Raw genomic sequence first — 26,391 nt, forward strand, 5'->3', positions numbered from 1 at the left:
CTTCCAGATATTCTGGAGAGCTGACAAAATAAAAGGGACATACTAGCTAGAGCATTTCCACAAGTGACAGGTTTAAATTATGGGATAGAGGATGAAATTTAAAAGGGAAACATTACTGGCTGAAAGCCCTGGAAAACATCCTGACCTTGAGGTATTCTTGGCTATGGCTCATCCCATGGGGAGAAGGTAACTGCTGGCCTGGAGAGGCCACCCAAGGGCCTGCTGGAGAGGAGCAGTGCTGCCTGGTTTGAGGGGGACAGCTCATCTTGTAGGCCCTTTGCATTCTGTACTTAAAATCTTATTATAGTGCCATCCTATTTTGCAAATGCATGCTTTTATATATGTGTATTTGCTGCATATTTGAGAGCAATTCTATGACTGCATAGGAGAAATGATTAATTCCCTGGACTTAATCACAGAGAGAATGTTCTACAGGACTAAAAATGCAGTCAGTCAGCAAACAAAATAAACCAATGTAATTGCTTTAAAATTACATGTTTGACAGATGTCATATATCATATATTCTATATAATAATAAAGGCATTTTCTGAAACCACAGCCTTCTTTCATTCTGTTCCTTTGCTGAAAAAGGACTTGTTATTTTTTTCCAATTCAAAATATAGAACTTACAATGGAAGGCAGTGGAACAGTTCCATCCATACTGTTCTTTTAAACAACAGATAACCCTAGTCCAAGCACTATATGGATGTTTTATTAATCAAAAACATCTTTATATTAGGTCAAGTCTTTCTACTTGTGCATCCTGTATTTTGCTGCTCAAACACACCTGAGAAATCAGAGTTTTCCAGAAAGATGATGTCAAGACAATTACATTTTTCTTCCACATTTATCAAGGAAATTGACTCCGACAGCACTTCATAAAATAACCTCCATCAATACGTTAATCATATAAATGCCTTTTGAAGACCAAGCAGAACAGAGCAAACATCTAGCTAAGATAACTCAATTACCTTTGTCTTTTCACCAATAACATTTCTCTCCAGCTCAGCTATTTTTCTGTTTAGATGATCCAGTATTTCCTTCTCTTTCAGCAGCTCTGTTGTTTCAGATTTCTGTTCCCCATCCAAAAGGGCACATTCCATATCCAGCTAGGAACACAAAACATTTTTCAGAAGCAGTCCAGGTTATGAAGACATCTTGATACATATTATTTGCTGGGGAAAGGGGAGTGAGCAGGTGATTATTCACAAGGCAGAAACCTTTAGAAAAGGGGGAGGGCATGGAAGGAGGAAGTAAGTTTCGCTGCCACAAAAGTTAAAAAGAGGTCAACAAATATAAGAAAAAGTCAAACTGCAACATAAAATACTGCAAAATAAAGTCCAAACCAGCTTTAGTTTGAAGATACTTTTCTATCTCTTCTCTGTGCTTCCTCCTGTTATGATACTGTACTGACTCTGTGCCCAGGCTCCATAGGAAACCCTACTGGAACAGCTGTTTCTTTCCTGTTGCTGATAACTGGAGCAAGCACAACCCAAATGCCTGGCCAGCTTAGTCTGCAACTGTGAGATTCCAGACGTCAAGTGGGTGCCAACATACCCTTGCCACTGTAAAGCCAAAGAGGTTTGAAAGGAAGTTGTCTCACTTCCTTTCTTTTTAAACAGTCACAGGAGATACCACCATAAACCTCCCAGGTGACATAAGGTATTTAGATCAACTGAGTGACCATTAAACAAGTAAGACTGTTCTAATTCCACTCAGGAGTATAATGGTTACGGCTGGGAACGTCTAATCTGAGCATCACATCCACCTCCCAGCTAGGGAAATATAACCTTCACAAGTAGGAGACTGCCTGGTCCATCGTGTGTAAAAGCACAGAATATGAAGGCTTCCCACATCCATGAATTCCCTATGTATTTGCTGCACCCATCAGACCTGTGCTATGCAGACATACGTAACAAGCAGGACTTTTAAACCAAAAACATATTTCATACCTCTCTGGAAGATTCATCCATCTGGTCATTTAAATCTTTGATCTTCTGCTCAAGTTCTTCCAAGTTATTTAGTATTACTATGCGCTCCTCCTCCAGTCGACCAAGCTCCTGCCCTCTCTGCTCATCACTTGTGCACTCTGGTATCTGCAGTTGCATGTTACAAGAGGGTCATTAGAAAGACAGCTAAACACAGTCTTTGCTTCCCCCTTTCATACTGTGCTCGTTGAAAGCAAGCACAGTACTGCTGGCTTTGAACCCGTTACATATTTCAGATCTACTATATTGCTATTTCTATATTTAGAATGTGTACATGAGACACAAGCATGATAGTTTACATCCAGGCACTGGAAGTAAATCCTATACGTAACAGTAAATACCATTCATTCTACAGGAATTATTAAAACCTAACCTTTGAGAATACATTACATGCTGTGCTATTTAGGTTGCAAAAATCCAACTGTTCCCTTATAAAGATAAAAGAGAGATAAAGATGCTTTTTATGTGAATTTCAGCTGTCCATATAATAGAAGCCAGAAGGTAGGATAGGACATTTTTGTACCCAGTCATTAAGATGGATAGCTGGTGTAAAATAAGGACAAAAGTTGGTTCTGTCTCTCCAGTTAGCACTGAGGAAGTAGCATCCTTAACATTGTTCTTTCCATTGCCTTACTAGATTTACTTACATTTACTTCCTAGATGCCTGTGCCAAGAATTAAATGACATTAAGAAGGAAACATCAGTGATCTTACACCAGCAAAGGCTAGATCAAAGAGTATTGAGTTTCAAACATATTCTTCATGTTCATCTCACCCCAGGGGCTTGCGATCCAATTACCCTGGTAAAGCTGCTCACTCATTGTCCCCAGTCAGAATGAGAGGTGGGCTGTGAGCAGGGCAGTGTTAAACACTGGACCACACAGCCTTGATCAAAGGAGGCTCAGCTCAGCTATTGAATGGCTATTCTGAGAGCAGGCATTTTTATCCTGAACAAATCCAATCTCGATATGTTAAAACTATGAGCTGTGTTTCATTGACACAGTTGCTTGTTATTGCTTTGCTGAGGGCTTAGCAGAACACACTTTACAATGAACGAATGAATGGTGTTCCTTGATTAGCATTAGTAATCCTAGTAGGAAAGCTGCTTTTTGTCCGGTATCCTGTTTGGATAATGCTGACATAACATCTTTGATTTCAACTTCCTAATAAGGATTTAAAATGGGATCTTTGACTTGCACTAGGAAAGTAACAAACGGGAAAGAAAGGCAAGACCACAGTAACTTGTGTCTTACTACCTTTCAACACAGAAAGACCAACTGAAACCATAATAGTATGTTTCTGTTTGGCATCATTTCACATCGAAAGACTCAGCAGATTTCACAGATTCTCCTTTATAAGATAAAATGTGTCTATTACACCTCTCTCTTCTATACCTACATACTTCTATAGACAATAAAGATGTAAGTAAGTTAGCAGAAGTTCAATACCAAACACTGAAACACACACAGTGTGCAAATAACAACAAAAAGGAGACAAAGTATTTTGAAAGCTTCAATTCATTAAACAGAAACCTGGTTTTCTGGCTTTGCTTCGCCTTATTATGCTCCTAACTCTTGAATACAGACATTTAACACCCTGCCTGTCACCAGGATTTGCTGGTCTGGCACACCAGAGCCTGGGCATTGACCCAAAACTATGAAAGGGCCAGCCCGGAGGATGCTGCTGCTGCTCCAGCTGAAGGAAAACTGTTAGGAATGCTGCTACCTCATTCTTTAAAGGACAATCTCCCTTCAGTAATAGAATAGCAGTGTGAAGTACACAGGAAAGGAGCTGCAGCTCATTAAACACAGGAGCTGGGTGATGGAGGCAGGAGGCTGGCTGCCACTGTGCACCCCAGGAGAGGCAACAGGTGATTACAAGGGGCTCAGATCCAACCCTGGGAAAGGAGGCAGGACAGTAAATCTGGCTCACGGAACATTCCTTCACCTCCTGTGCAACTGTTCTGGTTTGCCATGAGGAAACATCCTCCTCTTACAGGAGACAGGAGCCTCAGACTGGGAGACGACAGCAGAGCTTCCCTTCCCTTCCACATCCCAGCATGATGCTAAACAGGGCTCCTGAAACCCTCCTGTATTTAGGTAGCTAGGACTGCCCAAGCAAAGAGTTCTCCCTCAGAAAATCTCAAAGCTCTTCCTGAACTGTACATACATATAAAACCCCAACCCTTCCAGTGCTAACAGCTTCCATGGAAAATGGACTAACCACTGCCAGCCTGCTGAGCTATATGAGTTCCTAGGTCTCCTCACACCTAAGACCTCCTAACTGCTGCCCTGCCAGGAAAGCTGACTCCTAGAGGAGGATTTCCAGCAGTCAGACCTGGACTGTACTCCTTCCCCCTACAAAGCGTTACCTTTGGTGTGATGCTCAGGTAGGAGGATTCAGTGGCATCCTTCAGGAATCCAGGAGCAGCGAAAGGAGGTGACTTTGCACCATCATTGAAGTGCTCCTCAGCTCTCAACCCTCTAGAGGAGAGGAGGGCAGCAGTGCCACGACTGTGGCTGCTCAGCTCCGAGAAATCAGAATCACTTGCAGATGACTTCAGGTGGCTCCTGAACCTGGTTTCCAGACTCATCTGGGAGTCTTCGAACACCGAATCCTCATCGGAGAGCTGAAGCTTTTCCAGTTCTTTGTTAATCTTCTGGACATCAGCAACTGTTGTGGCCGCAGCTGGGTCACTGTCAGATTTGGAGTATTCCGCACACAGGTTGAGGATCGTCTCCAGCCGCTGTCGTTCCTGGTTTGGGAAAGAAGATAACAGCCCAAAGCATCACATGTGAGCTAAAGTAAAGAGGAAGTGAGAAGAAGTTTGCTGGGGGTTTGGGTTTGTTTGCTTGGTATGGGAGTTCTTTTACAGTGAAAGATGAAAGCCCTCCAGTTCCATCGATATCTGCAGCACTTAGAGGTAACACATAAATAAATCGCAATGCAAGATGATGAATCAGAGTTCACATGGAAGAGCTTATAAAATCAAAAGAGCATTTCACAGAAATTAATTATCACTTAAATAAGATGCTCTAACACTTATCTTGTCAATATAGAAAATGTTAATATTGTTTACAATATTGCATATAATACTGTTGTTGTAACCATACCCCATTTGTACGTACAGATGTCCACTGAGGTCACTGTATAAGTCACTAATGAGTCCACTTTACACTTACGTTATACTCCTACCAAGCTGCAAAATATCACACTGATTTTCCATGACCTTACTCATTCCTGACTTTTCTGTTTTGCTAACTGTGATTCCCTTTCCCTGAATTAGCCCCCATTTTGAAACACACAGTTTTAGGAGCATTAACAGAAAAAATGAGGCATCACATCTAAAATACAACACATGTCAAATACAAAGAAATGGGGGAAATCTGTATTTACCAGGTAACTCAAATTCCCTATGGATTCATACCAACATTTCAAACTTGAGGATCTGAACAGCTGCGCCAGTTTGACCTGATGTATTTCAAGATGCTGCAGACATTAATGCCCTAAGGATTTCTAGATCCATATGGTAACTATCATTAAGTACCAGAAAGCTATATTTGGTTTATATTACTATATGCATAGCTTGCTGTAACTTCAGTTTCAGTTGATTTTTCTTTTACATTTTCATTTTTAAGGGGTAATTCTTTTCTTTTGCTAAAGAAAAAATAATATTAATAAAAAACTGCTTACCATAAGCCTTATTGAAAGTTCCGCTGGAAAAAAAAAAGACCTCTGTGAGAGTTCCATGCTTGGCATCAATACCTGCCCGAATGAGCTCATTTCTGAGTTCTAGGAACTCCTACTTGTATTTAAGAGTATTTAAAAGGAAAGCCAGAAAACCAAAACCCTCAGCCTCCTGCCCCAAGAACCACTGCAGACACACTCACTTTCCAAGCTCTACCTGACATTACATTTGCATTACGGTTTACAAGCTATTCGTGACAGTCCCAACACTCCCTATGCCCAACAGCAAGCACTAACAAGGATCAAGCACAGCAGTTTGGTCAATGCATTGCCTGCCCCTTCCCTGCAGCAAGCCATTGGAGTTCCATGACAGATTAATACCAGTTTACAAGCACATAGCATTTTATACAGCTACTAAGAGATTACCCAGTTGGATACACGACCCATTCACATCACCCCACATCACCCGCAGTTAAGAGCTGCGTTTCCCAGCTGGAGAACCCATCTGAACCCATCCATTTCCAAGCACTACCCAACCTAGACAGCGTCCCAAGACAGAGGTTTTGCCTTCAGGTAGCTTATTCCCAGGTTCCCTCCGAAGCCTCCCGTATCGGCACCAGCAGGGACGAGCCTCTGGAATCACAGAGCCTGGAATCACTGAGCAGCAATTGCAAGCTTGTATTTTCCACAGAATGGGTCCAAGCAAATCCTACAGACATCTTTCAACCCCAAACGATTGACATAATTATAACTCCCCAAAGCCTTGCTGCCTCAAGGCAACCACTGCCTCTTCCCTTACCCCTCCAACGCCGCTACCCTCCCTCTTACTAAGTCTTTTGGCCACGCAACCCAATTCCTAAAGCGCTGTGCAAGTGCTGGCTGGGACCGCCGGTAATTATGCAGCTCTCCCTGTTGTGATGGCATCAGGCCTGGCCCTTTCATACAGTCAGCGTAATGGGTTTATGGATGGGAAACATCTATAAACGCCATCAGGACATCCTTCCCTGCAACAACAGGTAGATCAGGTTACCCCATGCCAAGCCTCCATCCCTTCAACAATAATAGGAAATGACCAGTTTCAAAGCACAGCTGCTGCTTATCCTAGCCTAAGCACTCAGGTAAAGGGGCTCTCACTGCAAACTGCCCTTTGCTGAGACAACAGGAAAAAGGGGGGGAAAAAAGGATTATTTTTTCCACATTGCTCAGGAAAGCTTAAAAATTGCAGGAAAATCTCTGCCAGTCTCCAAAATATTCCTGATGAACATTCAGGCACATTACAGAAATACTGATATCTCTCACTTCTATTTTGACATGTGCTGAGAGGCTTATGGACAGGAAGCTCTGTGGTTATTTTATACTCTCTATTCTCATCATTTCATCTCGGCCAACTCGTTCCCTCTACAGCACATCTGCATTTAACTGTTTCCAGCATAAATTTCCGAGTCAAGCAGAGAGCTAGGAAAGCAGCCCTGCAATGAAAGGTGTGAAAGAGTAGCACATGGAAAAATCCAGCCTCTAATTCTGCATGGAATAGGACACAAGTTATTTGTGATGCTGAATACAGCAGAAGGGAAAAAGAAAGGTATGTGACAAGAGGGAAGTTGGTTTAAAACTGGCTCTGGAGGGAGGGTGTTGAATCAAGCCCTGTAAACCTTTTGGTTTACTTCCCCATATAATGCCTTTCCTAACAGCCTTAAATGCCTGCATGTATTGTCTGTGAATCTCTTCCCTATTATGAAGGGGCACCCAGGTCTTGTGCACTTAATGCCCAAGCAGTTTCAACACCTATGGCTTAGACAAAGCAATACACCACCTATGTATGGGTAACTGCACATTTAGGTGCTGAAGAAGGGTGGGATAAGGGGTGATAACCCCTGTCTGTTATCTATTATCAATGACATCAACAGACATCCCTGCCACACTGTAAAGTATTCCAAAATAGCAGGGATAAACACCTCCCCCTTTTCTTAACAGCAACCACATCAGTGACTCCTGGATTTGACTGTCTGCTGCATGCCACGTATATGAACTTTACAAATGCATAAAGGTGATGCTGTATCCAGATAGCAAGGCAAGACTCGGTTAATCAGCTATGGCAAGCAGGAAGCTTCTTCAATAAACGCTATTAACAACCGGATAACCCCAGATTTCATTAAAAACACAGGTGCACTCTATCCTGTGTGACCAACACTAATGAGATTTATGGATACTCCATATTGCCTGCAGAAGAGGCTGTTGCTCTTTTCAGCTACTAAGGAACAGTACTTACCCATTGTTCCTCTTTTAAAACAACCAAGCTTCATAGCAAAAGCTTGGAGCAGCAGCTAGTCACAAAGGATGATGGGCAAAGAGGTGGAGAGACCATGGAAGAGAGCAGCACAAACGTCCCAAACTTACTTCATCACAAACACATTCAGTATCCCACAGACAAGAGGCAGGAAAAAGGTTTCTGTTTCCTTCCTGCCTTTCTAAAGAGCGGGGTCATTTCACATGTGTCAGATAGTGAGAAGCTGATTTCAAAGGTAGGCTTTAGCTGGGTGTGAGAACAGCCCCACAACTGTCCCTCCCCTTCCCCAGCTGCATTTACTTTCTCATTTTCAGTCCCTGTATTGCTATAGACTTTTGGCTCTGAGGCTGCCACTACCAGCACAGAAGTCAGGAAAAGCACCCGTATTCCACATCCATCTCTGATGGAGGATGCACAGGAGCATGAAGTCTTCCATGACAAAGGCACCTGCATGGAGAATTGCTCCAGAAGGACCACTTCAGCTCAAAGCAGAGGATGGGGTGAAGGGCTCAAGTGAGCACAGCTCAACTTTACCTTCCTGGTATAGGCACAAAAGAAATGGACCAGTAAAAGCAGAAGAGATCAGTGGCATTAAGCAATGCCTGTCTCTAGGGAGGAACTGGGCAGACAGCTCTCTGCTGAATTAGCTCCTGTATCTGCAGGCATGTATTAGGCTCCTGAGGAAATACCATTGGCTTCCGAAATAACAGTGTTATTCAGACCAGTGCCCTTTTGCCCCTACAGCACCTATGCAGAAGCTCCTTTTCAAATCACACTGAGGGCAAGAGCCTGAAGACCAGAGCTCCAGTGCAGTACTATAAGTGCTGTAAATGAGAACAGGTCTCCTGACATTTATTTCTCTGTAGCCCATATTCCACAAAATTACATGACAAAGTATATTTAATAATCCAAAGTGTGGATTACAGATCCCCCCCAGGAATGTTTTGGAACACAACGAAAACTACTACTGAAAACCTACTTATTAGTGTTATATTACTTATTAGTATTAGCATTAGTTATATTCTGCAGAGGTTTTTTTATCCTATTACATGACACTTGTTAACTTACTAAACTAAACTGATGTTAAGTAATGCTACAGAGGCTGTCCAGTACTAGTGGTGAGAAAAATTACCCTGAGCTAGCCATTGTCTGCTTGGCTGGCCTTTCTATAAGAGTCAAGTCACTTATGCTTTTACATGCAGCTTGGGTGCTTTGTGTTTTAAGGGTCTATAAAAAGATACAGTGCCAATATAAATGTATAAAACATATATATGATGCTGTTCCGAGCTGTATGGGAGATTTACACAAGCTCATAATACCCATAACTTTAAAGCAGCACCACCTTGCAAATCCAAATATCCTTTCATTTCATTTCCCCCTCGCATGAGCACTGAGCTGTAAATGCATCAATGCAAACCAGGCACAGAGATACTCAGTGTTATTTCCTACTTGCTGAATAAATTTCATTAAATCCAATGTTCTTTTGACCGTGAAAACGTGGACTATGGAATAACATCCCTGAATTCTATTATCGCTCATTGAGGCATTGGCCATATAAAGTGAAATCTCCCCCAGCACAACTCCTGGGGGGAATTTCATTAACAAGCATATGCTTACGGATCTGTACTAACAGCCGGACTATGGAAGGTGTCATGCAGCTCCTGCATGTCTAATGGTTAAGTACCTACCACCATCTAGAGGAAATACACTGTACTGCCTAAAACCCAGCAGTACACAAATCATGTTCAGTGCTATTCAGATGAGCGGGCATCAAACAAAACAGATGGCCTTAATATCTATCTGACTATGTTGGCTGTGCTGTTCCACCCCCAACCTCCCCACAGGCTGAAGAGAAAGGCTGCCTTTCAGTTCCAGCTGCTACCACAATTGGGCTTTTATCTCTGATAGGGGAAAAACAAGGCAAGTTCTCCTCTTCAATAGCTCACTGAATCCCATTGAATATCCTTGGAGCACAGTGATAATTTTCCTCCTTGTTTATAAGGCTTCTGGGCTAGCTTCAGCAAAGCTAACTCTGACTTCTACTTGTCATAGTACTATACTTAACATCTGGATAAACATCCCTACACCAAGATGCTATGTCCGGTCAGCTGGGCTGGAAGAGGAAGCAGCAGCAGACTGTGACCCACCAGCCCTGTGCAAGGTCCAGGAGCAATGTGTTGCCATCCCACCAGTCCTCAGCAGTAACACTGGAGGGATGGCAGTGATGGGAACCCTGGCTCTTCCTGCTCCTGGAGTCACAGAGGAAGAGGCTGGCAAAACACAAGTGGCACAAGCCCAAAAGGGCAAACCTAAAGATGGAGAAACACCAAATTCCACACCAGTACATACATGTCTTCTCTGTTCGGTACACTGGAGCAAATTAAAACTCAGATGTTTAAATCATTCTTTAAAAAAGGAAAAAAACCCAAAACCTCAACCCCACCCCAAGAAAAGCCCTGCAATGTATATCTTCACTATTTGTACCCCAACCCTGTTCTCTTTGAAATACAAATACACTCTACTATATTATCTTTTATGACTGATTATCTCAGGTTTTACAGCATAACTGTATGGAAAACCCTTTGATAAGAAGCCAACAGCACTTTGCACACACTAAACCACCAGGACTAGGATAAAGGGAGATTCCCTGTAGGAGTGGGGAAACAGCAGAGAGAAGGCATCAAGGATAAAGAACCCTTCCAGCATTTCTGCTGATGCTTCCCACTCCTACATGCACACATGGAACAACCTTTCCTAAACTGCCCAGTCTTTTCCATTCATATCTGGCCTTCTTCTCCCTGGTGATCCCAGCCCCTGCTCCTGAGAAGCTTCACAAGAAGCCAGCAGAGAGTTCAATGGGCAAAGGGTACAAGGCAGGGCAGACACACGCTGTGCCACTCACCAAGGGGGAAAGGGGCTGTGCCTGCGGCCCCTTTACACCTCTACAGCCCTGGTTCTAAGCAGGCAAAGATAACATCTTGGCATCCTGCAAGCCAACAGCATGTATCTTACAGGCTAAAGTGCTGACCCTACTAGAGATGAAACAGCAGGCTCCTGCTAGCAGAACAGGTTCTCCACCACCTTGTGTCAAGGACATAGGTGAGATGCGAGGGAAACATCTGAATGGGTTACCATCCTTCAGGTGAATCTGTTTGCAACTGGGGCTTGAAATGAGAGCAGTGGCCCTGCACAACCAACGGACCACTGCTATTGGCACCTAATGGGCATCCTGCTGCTCCTGCATCCCACTGTTCCTCATGGCTTTTCAGCCTGATCGGCCTGGGAAGTGAACTCCCTTGCAGCTCTGCTGCCTGTATGCAAACTAGACAGGTTTAAGAGTATCCTACCCCCACCTTGCTCAAACCCATAAGGACTATAAATAAAGCACACATTGGAAATTAATGTCTCAGACCTAAGCCTCAGTAATACAAATTGGCCCATCTAAACACCCTCGGTTTCCATGCGGGCAGTAAAATCAGTATAATATGAATGCATGTTAATAGGGTCAGAGAAAACTTCTTTCCCAGGAAGGATCCTTTCAGAGACAGCTCCAATATGAAACTTTTCCAGCTATCTTTGTGTGTTCTGAAGATCTTTTTGGTTTTCCTACCCAAAAGTTCTCTCAGTAACACATACATTACATTTTGCTCCCAAGTTTCACCCCAAGCTGAAGCAGTATGTGCTGCTTTATGTTCTGACTAGAAGCAAAGCAAGAAACCCTGTCCCTCTCTTCTAGTCTCCATTTTGCAATGGGGAGAAGCAAGGAGGCCTATATTTTAATGACAATATTCATAAAGAAAAACCACAAGCAAGTAGAGAAGGCTCTGATGATAGATGTGGAATCCATACCAATGCATACCTGACAGCACAGCACACATGGCTGAGCAGCTTATAGTGGAGTCTCTTATTTTACTCACCACAAAACAGTGCCATCATCTAAATGGAAAAGTGCTGGATCCCTGCAGTGTAATTTGTGGGGTTTATGTACGGAGGCATTTTAACAGAGCCCACAGGATGACTGATGAACCCAATTTACAGGGATTCCAACATCTCTGTAGATGGCTGAGTGGTCTATCCCTATCCAAGCTGTTACAGCAGCACTCTATTTAAGCATTAGCTTCATGGGCAGCAATAACAAACAAAGCATATGAAGCAGGCAGCATTTGAATCGCAAAGCATGTCAGCCTATGCTGTGCTGTACTTTCCGGATGGCCAGATCTGGGATGGACATTATCCAAATGCTAAATGCCATGAAAAACTAAAAGGAAGAGAAGGAATTACCAGCCGCTCCATCTCCTGCTCCCGAAGCCGCTCTTCCCTCTGCCTCCTGTGATAGTCCATGAGGTCTTCTCTTCCTGAAATGGAGCTAATGCTGTTCTTCCTCTCTCGCATGGACATTTGCAGTGAGTTTGGCGTCTGCCTGTAACTTTCCAGCTCTGGGTCATCGAGTTCCACAGAGCTGGTGGAAAGGTTCCTTCGGACAGAGAACGACCTGTCAAAATCCACCGGGGAAAAAGAGCTACTGGGACTTGTTCCTGAGAGCCCAAGTCTATCAAAGTCATCAGGGAGATAGGGGGAAGAAGGTGCTAAAAGCATTTTCTTGGCAACTCGAGGGCTGGCAGGAACACTGAGCGTTGAACTGGCATAGGAATTACTGGCAGTGATCGAGTTGTTGTGTGGTGAAACCCCTGAGCTGCAGGAAGAGAAGTTCAGGTAATTGTCAGCATCTAAAAGGTTCTGAGGTAGATCTTTGTCTCCGAGTTTCTTCCTTTTAGTATTACCCAAAGAGCTTCTGGGGGGCAAACTTAATGGCACCAGCTGGTTTTCTGTTGATTTATAGAGCCTGGGGAGGGAACGACTGTACATCCCCATATGACTTAGAGAGCCACCGGAATATTTCCTAGGCCGTGAACCCAGAGTCTCCATCATCACATCCTTGTGCTTAACTGGTTTTATGTGAAGGGCCAGGTTGTCCTCAGCGTTCATCCTCCTGCCTTGCTTTGGGCTAGAAGGCATGCTGGCTGCCCCTGAATTGCTGGCTGGTGAAAGCATCAGCTCGTTCCCTGAGCTTCCATTCCACATGGTCAGAAGAGAGCCCGAGATCTTCTTTGTCTCCAGCATTCCCGGGAAGTAGACATTGTCATAGGATTTGTTTTTCTGACTGTACTTGGAGTAGTGGAACTTATCCATCTGTCCAAGGGACTTTATGTTTTCTCTGCTGGCGTGAATATCAAAGTCTGTCCTTCCTAGGTTGTACCCACTGAGGGATGAAGGCATGCCCGATAGGGAACCCAAATGCTTTACAGAGATGCTTTTATCCGGAAGATAAGGGCTTTCACAGGGGAACTGCTTGCCTCCTTGAAGTTTGGTAACAGAGTGTGCATTTTTAACACTGGAGGAAGGATTGGGTTTAACTGGCATTGGTTGTGAGAGGGTTAAATATGAGCCAGCATAGTCCCCATTTGTTTTAAATTTGAGGCTTGATGAATATTTCTTCTGGTTGAGGTTTTCCATAATATCCTGGAGACCATTTTCAAGGGAATTCACCGCAGAACCCTTTCCCAAAGTAGCATTTTGTAATTCCATCTGGTTTTGTGTGTGGCTATACTCTGCCATAACCTTACTGGAATCTGTCAGGAAGAGAAAATAAAGGGGAAAAGTGAGTAGCAAGTAAGTAGCTGCCTCTTGCATGTGTATGCCTGCATGTTCATTTGAAATGAACATGTTTATAATAATTACTGTGCTTGTAATAACTGTGTCTCAGATCATTAAGCAAAGGAAGGGATGCACAACTTTCCTATCTCTCTTTATGCAACAGATGGAGGCTAAAAACAAAGTGGTAGTTGGATGTGACCAAATCCATACTACAAATCAGCAACACAGTTGGAAGGAGGCTAGACTGTTTCTTTGGTGACCTACCCATGGCAGGAGTATGGCTTAGCCTTGATAATCCTGAGCCTCCTAAGATGTCCATGAAGTAAAGCAGCTTTGTTGTCCTGATGTCTTATACCTGAGGAACTGAGGTATGGGGAGAAGACGCAAAGCAGACTGCTGAGCAAAGAACTGAGCACAGGTCTCCCAGGGCTCAGGATACAGAACAGAAGATGCTGCTCTGGACCATCTCTTTTAACCTGTGCATCCAAGTGCATCCAAGCCTAAACATATTAATGAGCTTAATCAAAGCTCAATAGAAGCTTGTCATATTTCTGCTTACTCTATGGATTGTCATGCAAAGCTTTATGGAAGGGTACATAAGCAAGGCCCATTTTTCAAGGTAGTTTAGCTCAGTACTCTTAAAATATAAAGCTGTAGCTACACCTGCAAAGAGCACTTGAGTTAAAAGATAGCCTGAAGGATGTATAATGCTCAGCTCCATAACTTCACCCAAAAACAACAGAAACACTACCACTAAAAACACTGACACTGACAGGGGTTTAAGGTTCCAAGTCCTAACACTTGTTTGGAATTATAATGTACTTCCTTGAAGAGGACACCAACCAAACAAGCCTTTGCTGTGGTGGAGGTTATTGTTCAATGTGTCAAGCTCCAGCCTACAGTTCCCACTCTGTCAAAAGCAAAGAAACTAATTCAGCTCCTGAAAGTGTCAGTCGCTGCAAGAGATAAATGCGCTAAGACCTCAAGTGATGTAGAAATGGCACTGCTAACACCTACAGCATCTCCTTGGATGTGCTAGGCTGTGCTTTTGAGCTAATGAAGCACTCTTCAGTGTCAGTTCCTGCACTGCCAGTGAGTGCTGCTTGTGAGAATAAGGGTCAAATCTGGGATTTACTCTTGGCTTAGTCACATTTCACCTGCAACTTCAACCACCTCATAAGAAACCTAAATTCACCTTGCCACTCGGCAGGAAAACCTAACATCCAATTGTGAAAAGGGCTTTTAAACTCCTCAGAGGCAATAGTTTAATCCTCTTCCAAGTACCACTTCAGGCAATTATATGAACCTATACACAAACTCGGATTCCTGCACCCCTACCAGACTGGATATGATCTGGTTGAACCGAGGATTGCTAGGTTCAGATACCTAGTGGTAGGTAGCAATGCTGTCTTTGAGCAGGTCCTTGTTTCTGGTACCTTCCTTGCTAACAAGGCAAAACTGCCTGGAATTCATTACTGTCCAGGGCATCACACCATATACCTCTGTTGCACAAGCTTCCTCTGGGCTAACTGTAGTAAGTCTGAGTAACAACACATTCTCTTCTATTCTAAAGGAACAAACCCCTACGTTTAAGAACAAAGGTAAACATCATCAACAATGCAATTGAATAGGCAGAAGATAAAAGGAGTCAGCAGTACAGGGGGGAAGAAAACCAAATCAAACCAGAAGAAAATAACAAACACCTTCTTAAACATCAGTGGAGCTGGCTAAGCTTGTGTTAATGATAAACTCTGGTAGTGGCCAAAACCATTAACTTGCAGCTTCGTAACCAAGCCTCAGGTTTACTATTACATAAAACTTTGTCTTTTTATGCTGTGATGTTATTTGCTGTAATTTTAACACATTGTTATGATGATACAGCTATCTCAGCTGCCTCTGAACCAGTACGTCCACAGAGCTCTCTGTCAAGCATTCATCTCATTAGTGATGTCATAAGGAAGAATAACAAGATGCAAAAGTTATTTGAAAGCACAGCTATAAAGTACAATGTGCACACCTTGTGTACTTGAATGCTTTCTTTTATCTTCCATTCTCTCCCCTTCCCTCTTCCAGATCTCTCAAACTTGAATGCTAATCCCATATCAAAGTTGTACTGCCCACATCTTAACTTCAACACAACTGAACTTCACTTTTCTGCATAAACTCTACAGGCCCCCATATAGATAAGCTGGCAGACACATTAATGGAACATTAATACTCATTTATTACTCCCTTGCAGCACTAACAGGGCACATTTAATCCTACAAAGACTGGACACTTCTGCCAAAACACAAGTTAGCTCATGGAAACTTTCAGGCCTGTTCACCGCAGCAATGAAGGGTTTATTGTGCTTGAAATCCAAACAAGCACAGTGAGAAAAGGTCACAATACCTTCATGTAGCCATTTGCATTCAACAGTTCTTTATCATACCTTATGCCAGGTCTTCTGCATTTTTGGTTCCAGCACCACAGTGCCCGCAATCATCCAGTTAAATTCCAACTAGCCAACAGTCTATGTTTAACCGAACCATAGCTGCTTCCCACAAACCAGATCTGTTTGTTTTGTGTATTTTTAGGGTTACATTTGGGATGAGACTTTAGGAATACACTAGGATGCATTACAGAGCCTGGCTGATGCTGTCCTCACAGGCAGGTAGAGGGACTGAGGTTCACTGCTCTGGCACACAGTGTGCACTGAACCCATCCTGCATCCAGGTCAGCCCCAGCTTTCACTTGTTAACCTTCAGTGCACAGCACAAGGCTCCTCTGTTCAGCAGGGTATTTACTGCCCGGAGCTATATGGAAAGAAATCCTTCCTTTCTCATTAGTCTTCTTCCCCCCCTCCATTCCTTTTCTTCCTTTCCTGTGCTGTATAGCTGGGGGTCACTCATATCTGTGCCAGTCAGGCATTAAACTGATGGGGGAGGGTTGGCTGTCTGCACACATCCAGCTGTGGCCTTCTTTTGGCTGGTAAATGGAGTTAGACATGGAATAAGAACAGAGCACTGATCTTATCCACGTGTCAGGAGAATTAAAGGGACAAAATCAATAACAAATTCTAACAGATTTCAGTACATTTACAAACAAACTTTGGTGTTATTAACGGATTACCTGATGCAACATTCTGAAAGGAGGAGGAGAGGTTGCTTCTGTTTGGCATCATATTCGTCCTCTACAGGATGGTTAAAACAATGCTAATTCGAGTGAAGCCAATAAATTTTGACCTGCAAATAAAGTAACAAAAGGAAAAGATGTTGTTAGGATGTGTACTCCGAGAACATCTTTCAAGTGTGTAATGTAGACCAAAACTGGCTTTCTTTATGGTAATATTCCCAGAGACAACTCAAGAAGAAATATGTTAAGGTATTTGGAAAGGGCACTTTATGTCTAATGTAGAGATTCAGACAGAAACCAAACCAGAAACCCAAACAACCACTCTCTGCAGTTGTTTCATCAGTTAAAAAGTCCATATCAATTGATTTGCTAATCAGCTCTTATCTCTGATCCTGACTGCACAGGCAGTTACTGGTCACAGAGTTTTGTCTGTGATCCTGTGCCTGCCTTAAGAAATCATTAACAAGGTTGCACTTTTCTGATGACCCATAGAATCATAGAATAGTCAGGGTTGGAAAGGACCTTAAGATCATCCAGTTCCAACCCCCCTGCCATGGGCAGGGACACCTCACACTAAACCATGGCACCCAAGGCTTCATCCAACCTGGCCTTGAACACTGACAGAGATGGAGCATTCACAACCTCCCTGGACAACCCATTCCAGTGCCTCAGCACCCTCACAGTAAAGAACTTCTTCCTTATATCCAATCTAAACCTCTGCTCTTTCAGTTTGAACCCGTCACCCTTGTCCTATCACTACAGTCCCTAATGAAGAGTCCCTCCCCAGCATCCCTATGAGGTCTCCACGCAGCCTTCTCTTCTCCAGGCTGAACAGCCCCAACTTTCTCAGCCTGTATCCATACAGGAAGTGCTTCAGCCCCTGAGCATCCTCGTGGCCTCCTCTGGACTTGTTCCAACAGTTCCATGTCCTTTTTATGTTGAGGACACCAGAACTGAACACAATGCTCCAAGTGAGGTCTCACGAGAAGGTTTTATATTTGAAAGCCCATAGCCACTCTCAGCCCACGCAACACCAGCATCCTGCAATCAGGAAGAAACCCATGCAAAAACAGGTATGTGATCCAAAGCACAGCAAACGTTTTGGCATGCAGCGATTCCTGAGGTTCCAAAGAAGTCAGACTTGGAATGCAAGGGGATTTTTTTTCTTCTTTTTCTTTTTTTAAGTTTATTAGAAAAATATTTCTTACAAAATTGCCATAACAGAGACCTGGCTGAAAAGAAATGTCCAAATCACATCCCAGCCACTAGAGGCTAAAATTAAACCTAAATCCTCTCGGAAGATCTCTAGTGAGTTGTTCTATTGAAAGATTATTTTTTATACACACATCTGGTTTTAAAAGGTTGAAAGAAAGAAAGAAGCTTTAAGGAAAACCCCACGTTGAGTGACACAAGTAATGGTGACCATCTGTAGGTCCTCTGGGCTTTAACTGCGGACAAGCAAATAGGAACGCAGCAGCAAAACAAGCGAAGGATGGAGACAGATGTCTGGGGCTGTGTAGAGACAAGGCACCTATTTAATTAACCTCAGTCATCACAGCCCCAGTGTTTCAGGTCTCTGTCACACTGACTTTTCATGCTATGCCTTTCCATGTTATTCTCCTGGTAGAACAGCCCTGGGAGAAGGGAGCTGGCTGTAATCCCTGCAGCAGGAGGAGGCTCCTTTGCCATGACCTCTGGCTTCTCCATTACCTGTTTCCCCCCCCCAAAGATGCTCTCCCCTTTGCTACCCCAGCAAACTCCCAGTGCTGCCCTCACTTCAAAGTGCTTTCTCTGTCTCTGTTAAGGTCATTTCTCAGCCCTAAAGAAAGAATTCCCATCCCATTTCCCACCACCCAACAGCAAGAGGTGGACTTCTTCCAAGAGCCACACAATCTACCTTGGTGCTGCTCCTCAAGGAACCAAAGTGAGGAAGGAGACCCTCAGAGCACAGAACCCCCTAAGGAGCCTCACCCATCACACTAGCCCTCTCCAGCATCAGAGCACTGAAGCTGTCCCCGACAGATGGTGGGAAACAGCCTGGACAACAGATAGCTTTCCAACCCATTCATGCTCAACAGGTCCTTCTGTTGGCATGAAACATATTGCATGTGTAATCTCTTATTAAAATGCTGCATTTCAAACCCAGAGCTCCCCTGGAAAAGAACCAATCATTTAACTTTTCTGGACATGGTCAACCTGACACAGGAAACTGTGGCTCTCAGCATCTCACACTGTTCTGTAACAACAGTATAATTATATCATCAAACAGAGAACTAAAATAAGGGCAACTTGGAACAAAAAGACAGAAGGAGTGGTGGCTTTAAAAGGCAGGAAAGGTGTAATTGGATTTCCTGCATCTCTAACATTGCTGCTTCTGGTTAAAATCATTGGTAAGATCACCAAAAAGACCCAATCCTTTCTCATAAAATGATGGCTAAAACTTAATGTGACAAATATGAAGGAGAGAACAGCTGAGAGGGAAGGGTTCCTCTGTCATTGAAAATGCAGTCTTTGATTCAGTTTGATGAAGACATGGGTTTGCTAATAGCTAAAAGGGAAGATGTCCATTTTAAAGTTGAATATTTATATGGTTTCAGTTTGAGTTTGGGAACTCATTACACATCTTTCTTCTTAGCAGATAAGAGATCAGATTGGATTTAGGGGGGGAAGAACATCCTAAAACTCTCTGCTGTGGGCATAACTGAGAAACAATGAATGAATGAGCCAAACATCTACAGTTTATCTGCTCTTATGACAACATTTTCTTTCAGATTAGGGTTATGCAGGGCCTCATCCAAGAGTCAGAGAGGCTGACTCTTGTTACAGAGCACATGCTTTACTCTGCCTTGGCTGGAACAAAGCAAACTGATTTCATCTGGGTTTTATAAAGTCATCTGATGTGACTGTATGCAGCATTAACAATCATGTTTCATCTCTGCAGTGCCCAGGCCAAATTGAGTTTTGTTCCACTAACAACCAGAAAAAAACAGTGATTCACGACTCAAACAGGCAGCAAGTCAAACAAAGGATTCCAGTCTTAAGATGCTTTAATACAGGGTGACTTCTACAGTAAAAGCTCCTTTCCCTTGTGTTGTGGTCTGATCCCAGCTCAGCCCCCTCAGCCACTTGCTCCCCACTATGGGATGGGGGAGAGAATAGAAGGTTAAATGTGAGATCAAGACAGTTTAACAGGTAAAGCAAAAGCTGCACATGTAGGCAAAGAAAACAAGGAATCCATTCCCCACTTCCCATCAGCAGGCAGGATTCAGCCATCACCAGGGAAGCAGGGCTCCATCATGTGTAACGGTGACTTGGGAAGACAAATGACAGCATACTGAATGACACACACTCCCCCTTCCTTATTTCTCCAGCAGCTTTATATACTGAGCATTATGCCATATGGTATGGAATATCCCCTTTGGTCAGTTGGGGGTCAGCTGTCCTGGCTGTGCATCCTCCAAACTTCTTGGTCACCTCCAGTCTCTTTGTAGGCAGGGCATGAAAACTGAACTTAACATGACTTAACAGAAACACTACTTAGCAACAGCTAAAAACATTGGTGTGTTATCAACAATATCCTCATACTAAATCCAAACTGCAGTACTATATCTGCTACTATAGAGAAAACAACTCTATCCCAACTGAAACCATGACACCTTGGCACAGGAGCCTAAAGCTGCAGCTCAACCAAGCCCTACCCATCATTTAGCCCATAGATTTAGGGCAACAGTTCCTCAGTGTGCAGTTTCACATCTCTTTCTTTACTTCTGCTTGGGCTGATACCTACCTCCCTTTAGCAGAGACTGCTCTGGCACCCACTTTGCTCTCATATTACCAACCAAATGGATTGCAATATAAATGTAAACAGCCAGTTTCAAACCAGCTCTCAAATTGGCCATCTCTCCTTTAAAGCTTTTCTGCTCTTTATTGCTTCTTCATATTCAGTTTCTCATAAAACATTACCAGTGGTTCCCAGCAGCTCCTGTTCCCTTTCCCATCTCTGATGCTCCTCTTCAGAAACTCCTATAGCAGCGTACAGCCACCCACAGAAAACAGATGAAACCCAAAGTGATGGAGAGGGCAAGGCCCAAACCCTATCATTGCCACTGTCCTCACAGCATCATTAGAGTTGCATTTGTTTTGCAACAAGAAGGTTTTCAAATGATCCTGGTCTGTTTCAACTGTTCCAATAACACACACACTGTTCTGGAAACAAAAAAGCCTCTTTGATCTTTACACCCTAAACACAGTCTGGTGAATGAGTGCTGACAGCTTCAGTGACCAGAGATTTAAGTGGTATAACACACCAATGCTGATAAAGGGACTGCTTCGTTATCAAGTTGATTTACCTTTTTCCTGCATAACCTGAAGACAATGTACTTGCTCCTGATTAAATCAAGACTGGATGTTTCCCTTGACTTACTTCACTTACTTACAAACAAAAGTCCTGGTAGGCTTAACCTGCTGGGAAAGTAAAACTCAACCTGATCTACAGCTTATCTTCAAAACCACTTAAGTATAAATCCCTCTTTCCCCAACCCCATATAGCTTACTGTCAAACTACAACAATATAATAACAGAAGGGCACCTGCATAATTTGGTGGAGATTCTATACCCATAAACTAGCAAATGGATACAACCTTAAAAGAGAATGCAGTCATCTCTGCCAAAAACCAGACAACTCAGCAAGGCTGTTATTTAAAGGTCGCCTTAAGCATCCTTCTTCATTTCCTCCTCTCCCACAACACAATATACTAGACTAGGAAAATCAGCTACAGCTAATTTCCTGCCAGCATAGTCCTGAAACCTACACATTCCTTGGTTTTTCATTATATAGGACCTGCAACACCCTGGTCCCCAAGGTGCAAGTGAGCACAAGGTCTTGTTATACACATAGGGAGGGTGTTTTGGTTCCCAAAGCTCACAGCTTGGCACCTCCACCACCACTAGAGAAATTAAAGATCAAGTATCTGTGAATTGGATTTGTCTAAGTCACCCCTTTGTAATCCTGCAGGCTTCCCATGTGGAAAAGGGAGCGGCAGAGGAAGTTGCTCTTATGGCTTATCTCTTCCTCTGAGGGATTATCGTGTTGGATATTGGACAAAGAACAGAAAGGGAGCAATACAACAACAACAGAAAACACCCTTCAATCTCCTCATAAACCACATCTATTTCACTGGAATAACTACACCAGAAATTGCACCCAAATACGCATTTTTAAGTATTCTGTCCAACTGTATAAGCACGATTCCCTCCTACTTGGTAAGGATCAATGATGCAGGCATTGTCAAACCAATTGCTCTTTCCAATAGACAGACATAATCATTTTAATCAGGTCATGAGAACAGACAACTTGAAATGTGCATCAAAAAAGGAAACATTCATCACCATATAAATACAACAGCTTAGTGACTACAAATGGGGATTTACACCATTGACATAAAAGCCACTGACTGCCAAGGGCATTCAATAAAAACTGCAGTGAAAATGTCAAAGCTTTATAACTTTTGTACCATAACAGCTGCTTTTACCTGAAACTGTTAAAGTCCACATTCCAATAAATCTAATCTCCTTCCTGTGTGTTTGGTAGGACAAGAGATGAGACCACCCACTCAAACCACGTTATTTCAGTAGACATCACTGCCTCCTCCTTGTTTTGCAGTCACAAACCCCATTGGTTCATCTGGAGGAGTTCAATGAGATAAATGGAGGCGAGGACAGTTCTTTATCCAAACAAAAGCTATCAACAGTTAGGAACACATTAGAAGAGATTTCTGTTAGAACAATGAACTCTTCAAGCAGACAAACAGGGCTGGCAGAGGAGAAGACAACTTCAACTCATCCTCCTTTGTTCTGTCTTGGTACCTTTCTGATAGCGAAGCTTAAGAGTCAGTTATCTGCCCCAATGACTGATTCATCTCCCAGCAGCAATGAGGAGCTCCCTGCTATTACTCTGACACTATTGCATTAACTTCTTTACCCCTGAACACAGAAGTGTGCTCAAAAGGTCTGCAAAGCAAGGCTCAAACATTCACCCAGACATAGCAAATAGAAAGCTCTGCTGGTGGACTGTGATTGCTTATATCTCACTGCAGATGAACAACCCCCCAAACAAACATACCTCTGTAGTTATAAACCTTTTAGACCAACATCATTCTCACTCCTGCAGGCTAGGAAATACAGACTTTCTTCCTCTAATATTTCAGGAAAAACAATTAGGAATGTGAATTCCAGACTGCACAGGAGCAGAAATCCTGACTGGAGGACAGCAGAAAGAACCTAAAGAAAAGTCTCTCCTTTCCCATCCTATCTGATGTGATAAACTTTGTCTCTAAGGATGCCCCTAACAAATTCAATGAGAGCTTGTCATACACAGCAGGTAGGTAAGTCACAGAAAATCTAAGCAGCTAGGAAAACGAATCAGAACTGCCTCAAAGATCATCTACTCCCTTGGTTTTGGCCTCAGCATTTTTTCCCTGTCTACTACATTACTCTCTCAGGCAACCTTTGCCCACGATCCGCTTTTGTCTGTGCTGATTTCTTTCACTGCCACTTTGGGCCTGTCACTTCCTTTCATTAATACTCGCCTCCAGTGCCCACTTATTCTGACAGTTTCTGTCTCTCTTATTCCATTTGCCCATTTCTCCTCAATTTGTCTCCTGCCTGAGATGCTTGCCCCATATTTCCAAACGTCCCCTCTGGCTCCTTAACGCTGCTTCATTCCCCAGCACTCCCAGGGCAGTGAGCATGACGCCTCCAGACTAAATGCTTCCCATCACACTTGCTTGGCAAAGCACATCATGACAGCGACAGCTCAAGTGGCATCCGCTTTGGCTGCTGTGCTACCAAGCCACGGGGCTGCTTACACAAATACAGGGCAGCATCTATCAGCAAGCCCCAGTATGGCATTTCCTCAAGGGAGGAATACAGGTACTAAACCTGCAGATACACCATTTAATATAATTAATAAGTTAACTAACATGGTTCTCTTAAAAACTGATTCTACCTCCATGAGATCTGAGTAAGAAAAAGCAAGCCTGGTTACATCTATGGAGTTCACTCCTGTATTGCAGCCTCTGGACCACCTTCTACAGGGGAGAACTCCCCTTGGATGTGCCCCACCAGTCCAAAACAAAACCTAAATGAACAGCATCTGCTCTGCCCACCTGAAACAAGGCATTGTCTTATAGCTGTTTGATTCAATAGGAAGCACTATTTGCTATACTAGCAGTTACTACACATCAGAATTAACTGTTTACCTAAAAGAATACACTCCACGTGCAGTGAACACAGCATCAATTCCTTCATGGGCAACTACAAGCACTTCCCCCCACCCACTCTCATTATTTCAACTTCCCTCAGGATCTTTAAGTGGAAAAGACAAGATCTTCCCATCCAAACCCCTTTAGTCCTGATCCAACTCCAGCCTCAAGGTGGACCAGCAATGTTAACCTCACCCATCCTCTGCTTCCTATCTAAAATCAAGCCACTTCACATCCATCATGATTGACTCTGTTCCTTCCCAACACTGGTCAGCTGGTGACTTGCATACCTTCAAGGAACTGCCTTGATAAGCACAGCCAGTAACCAATACCAAAAAAATGACTAATCTTCCTGTCCTGGTCACTGCCAAAATTTTCCATTCCCTCAGTAAAAACATGGACACACAAAAGAGTCAATTTAGCATTTGTCAGAATAGAAGGGAAATGCCTTGCTGGTATGGAAGTGGAACTGCATAAACCAAACATAAACCTCTGCAGATGGTGATGGGGTGTTACTATTTGACTGCCCTAAAAGCATCTCTTTCTCTGTCACCCTCTTAGCTCAGTGTACACCACATCCACCCCTTGATAGCAACGGTAAGTGCTTTTGCACCTTCTACTTCACCTCCTTTCTCTCATACATTGCTTCCTTCTGCTGTGGGAAAAGCAAGCCCATCCTCGATCTTCGTGATTCCATTTGGCACTGCTCTGCCTCACCTCCTCCCTTCCTTTCCCATGTTAATACCTTATCTTTGGGAACCTTATCTATGACAACATGGGGAAAAACTGAGAAACACACTTGGAAAACTGCTTCTCTGGTCTCACTATTCCCCCAAAGGAGAGGGAACGCATAGAGCATAGGTGAGATACCCACCACGGTCTGAGTTACCCCCAGCTGTCCTGGGGATGCAGACACGGAGGGTTTGGACATGAGCAGGGACAAACCACCACGTTGACAAACTAAGCATGTGGGGGGAAACGAACTGGTGATAAAACCCCATGTGTTTAAAATCACGCAAGCACTCAGCGGCAGGAGCAGAAAACCCATCTCTTGAGCCTTTATGTAAGCACAGCCGCTCTATTTACACTTCTGCACATGGGGAAATTCCTCAGGCAGCAGCTTTGGTAAGGGGGAATGTCGGCTCCCAGCCTCCTTCCTCCTGTTGCGGGTGAGCAGCAGGTAGCTTTCCGAAAGAGCTCCGAGACCCAGGATGGATCCTCCACCGAACATGCGGCTATCGGGGCCACCAATGCTCACCCCGACCCGGGCTGCTGACCTGGGTACCACGGGTGGGTGCCTTAAAGGCTCCAAATCGGTCAGGGAAGACGGAGCCCAAACCCCCCCGATCCCCAACAACGGGTCAGCCGTAAGGCCGGGGACGGCATCCACCGCCCTGGGAGGGACCCCGCTCCGCTGGGCGCAGCAGCCTCCGCACAGCCGCAGGAGGCTTTAAAAGCAGGAGCCTAACAAAGAAGCGCGGACAAAGAGCCCAGTCCTACGTCCTCCCTTCCACCAGGTACATTATAGACGGCGGAAAACCGAGCCCAGCCCTGCGCTTCCTCCCTTACCTCCCCGGCCCATACGACGTGCGGGGACCGGCGCCGGCGGCCGGAGCAGAGGCTTTGTTCCCGGCCAGCACCGAGGGGAAGCACCCGGACAAAGAGGGAGAAGCGGGCCGGCGCCGATAGGAACACGGGGGGAGTCCGGTCCCTTTGAGCTGCAGGGTCTCAGCCAGGCAGTACGAGGGGATCCCACCGCCCATACCTGCCAGAACCGCGACGGGAGCGATGGGAGCGGGGCTGGTACAAACTCCCTTAAAAGTAGCCGAACCCCGAGGACAGCTGTGAGCAGCTGCGCCGGCGGCAACCCCGGGAGGGTCCTCGTCCCCATCCCCGCAAGGCTCCAACACCGGAGCCGCCCCATAGGACGGCGCTTCCCCGGTCCCTCACTCACCCCCATCACCTCCTCATCCTCGTCCTGCTGCTGCCTCCGCCGCTGCCCCCCGTGCATCCCGCTGCCTCCCGGTTACCGCCTCCTCCTCCGCCTCCCTCCTCCGCCACCGCCCCTCGCCGCAGCCAGCACCGCCCCACGGCGGGGCTGGGGTGTGGGGCACCCCCGCGGGAGGAATGGTTCGCTCCCCTCAGGCAGGGGTCGCGGCGGTGGGGCGGCCGAAGAAGAGGCGGAATGGGGGGAGGAAGGCGAGGGACGGAAAGTGGACGGGCGGAAGGGGGAAAGGCGCACACGGATACCCGGGGGTGGGGGGGGTTGCCGGGGCTGTCCCGAGGCACAGACAGCGGAGGGGCCTCCGGAGGCGCTCCATGATCCATAGATAGGGATCGCACATCAATTTCCTGCCCGTGGGATGGGCTGAGCAAACAGGGCGGCTCTGCCAGGGAGC

General features: G+C 44.6%; 1 protein-coding gene across 5 annotated transcripts in view; it reads right to left on the reverse strand.

The window, feature by feature from the left end:
• PHLDB2 (pleckstrin homology like domain family B member 2) overlaps nt 1–25,973 on the reverse strand; it is a 57,940-nt gene extending 31,967 nt beyond the window's left edge. For 2 of the 5 annotated variants that reach the window (XM_034071274.1, XM_034071269.1), the window contains exons 1-6: nt 25,947–25,973; nt 16,728–16,840; nt 12,243–13,591; nt 4,359–4,742; nt 1,953–2,096; nt 972–1,109 (exon numbers count right to left, since the gene is read on the reverse strand). In XM_034071274.1, coding sequence (XP_033927165.1) covers nt 972–1,109; nt 1,953–2,096; nt 4,359–4,742; nt 12,243–13,591; nt 16,728–16,779 — 2,067 coding nt within the window. In that variant the 5' untranslated portion in view covers nt 16,780–16,840; nt 25,947–25,973. The remainder of the gene's footprint in view (nt 1–971; nt 1,110–1,952; nt 2,097–4,358; nt 4,743–12,242; nt 13,592–16,727; nt 16,841–25,946) is intronic. The other 3 variants (XM_034071290.1, XM_034071281.1, XM_034071294.1) reach the window with 2 other exon arrangements.
• Nucleotides 25,974–26,391: the final 418 nt, after the last annotated feature.

The sequence above is a fragment of the Melopsittacus undulatus genome, chromosome 2 (assembly GCF_012275295.1).
Source record: "Melopsittacus undulatus isolate bMelUnd1 chromosome 2, bMelUnd1.mat.Z, whole genome shotgun sequence".
Lineage (NCBI taxonomy): Eukaryota > Metazoa > Chordata > Aves > Psittaciformes > Psittaculidae > Melopsittacus > Melopsittacus undulatus.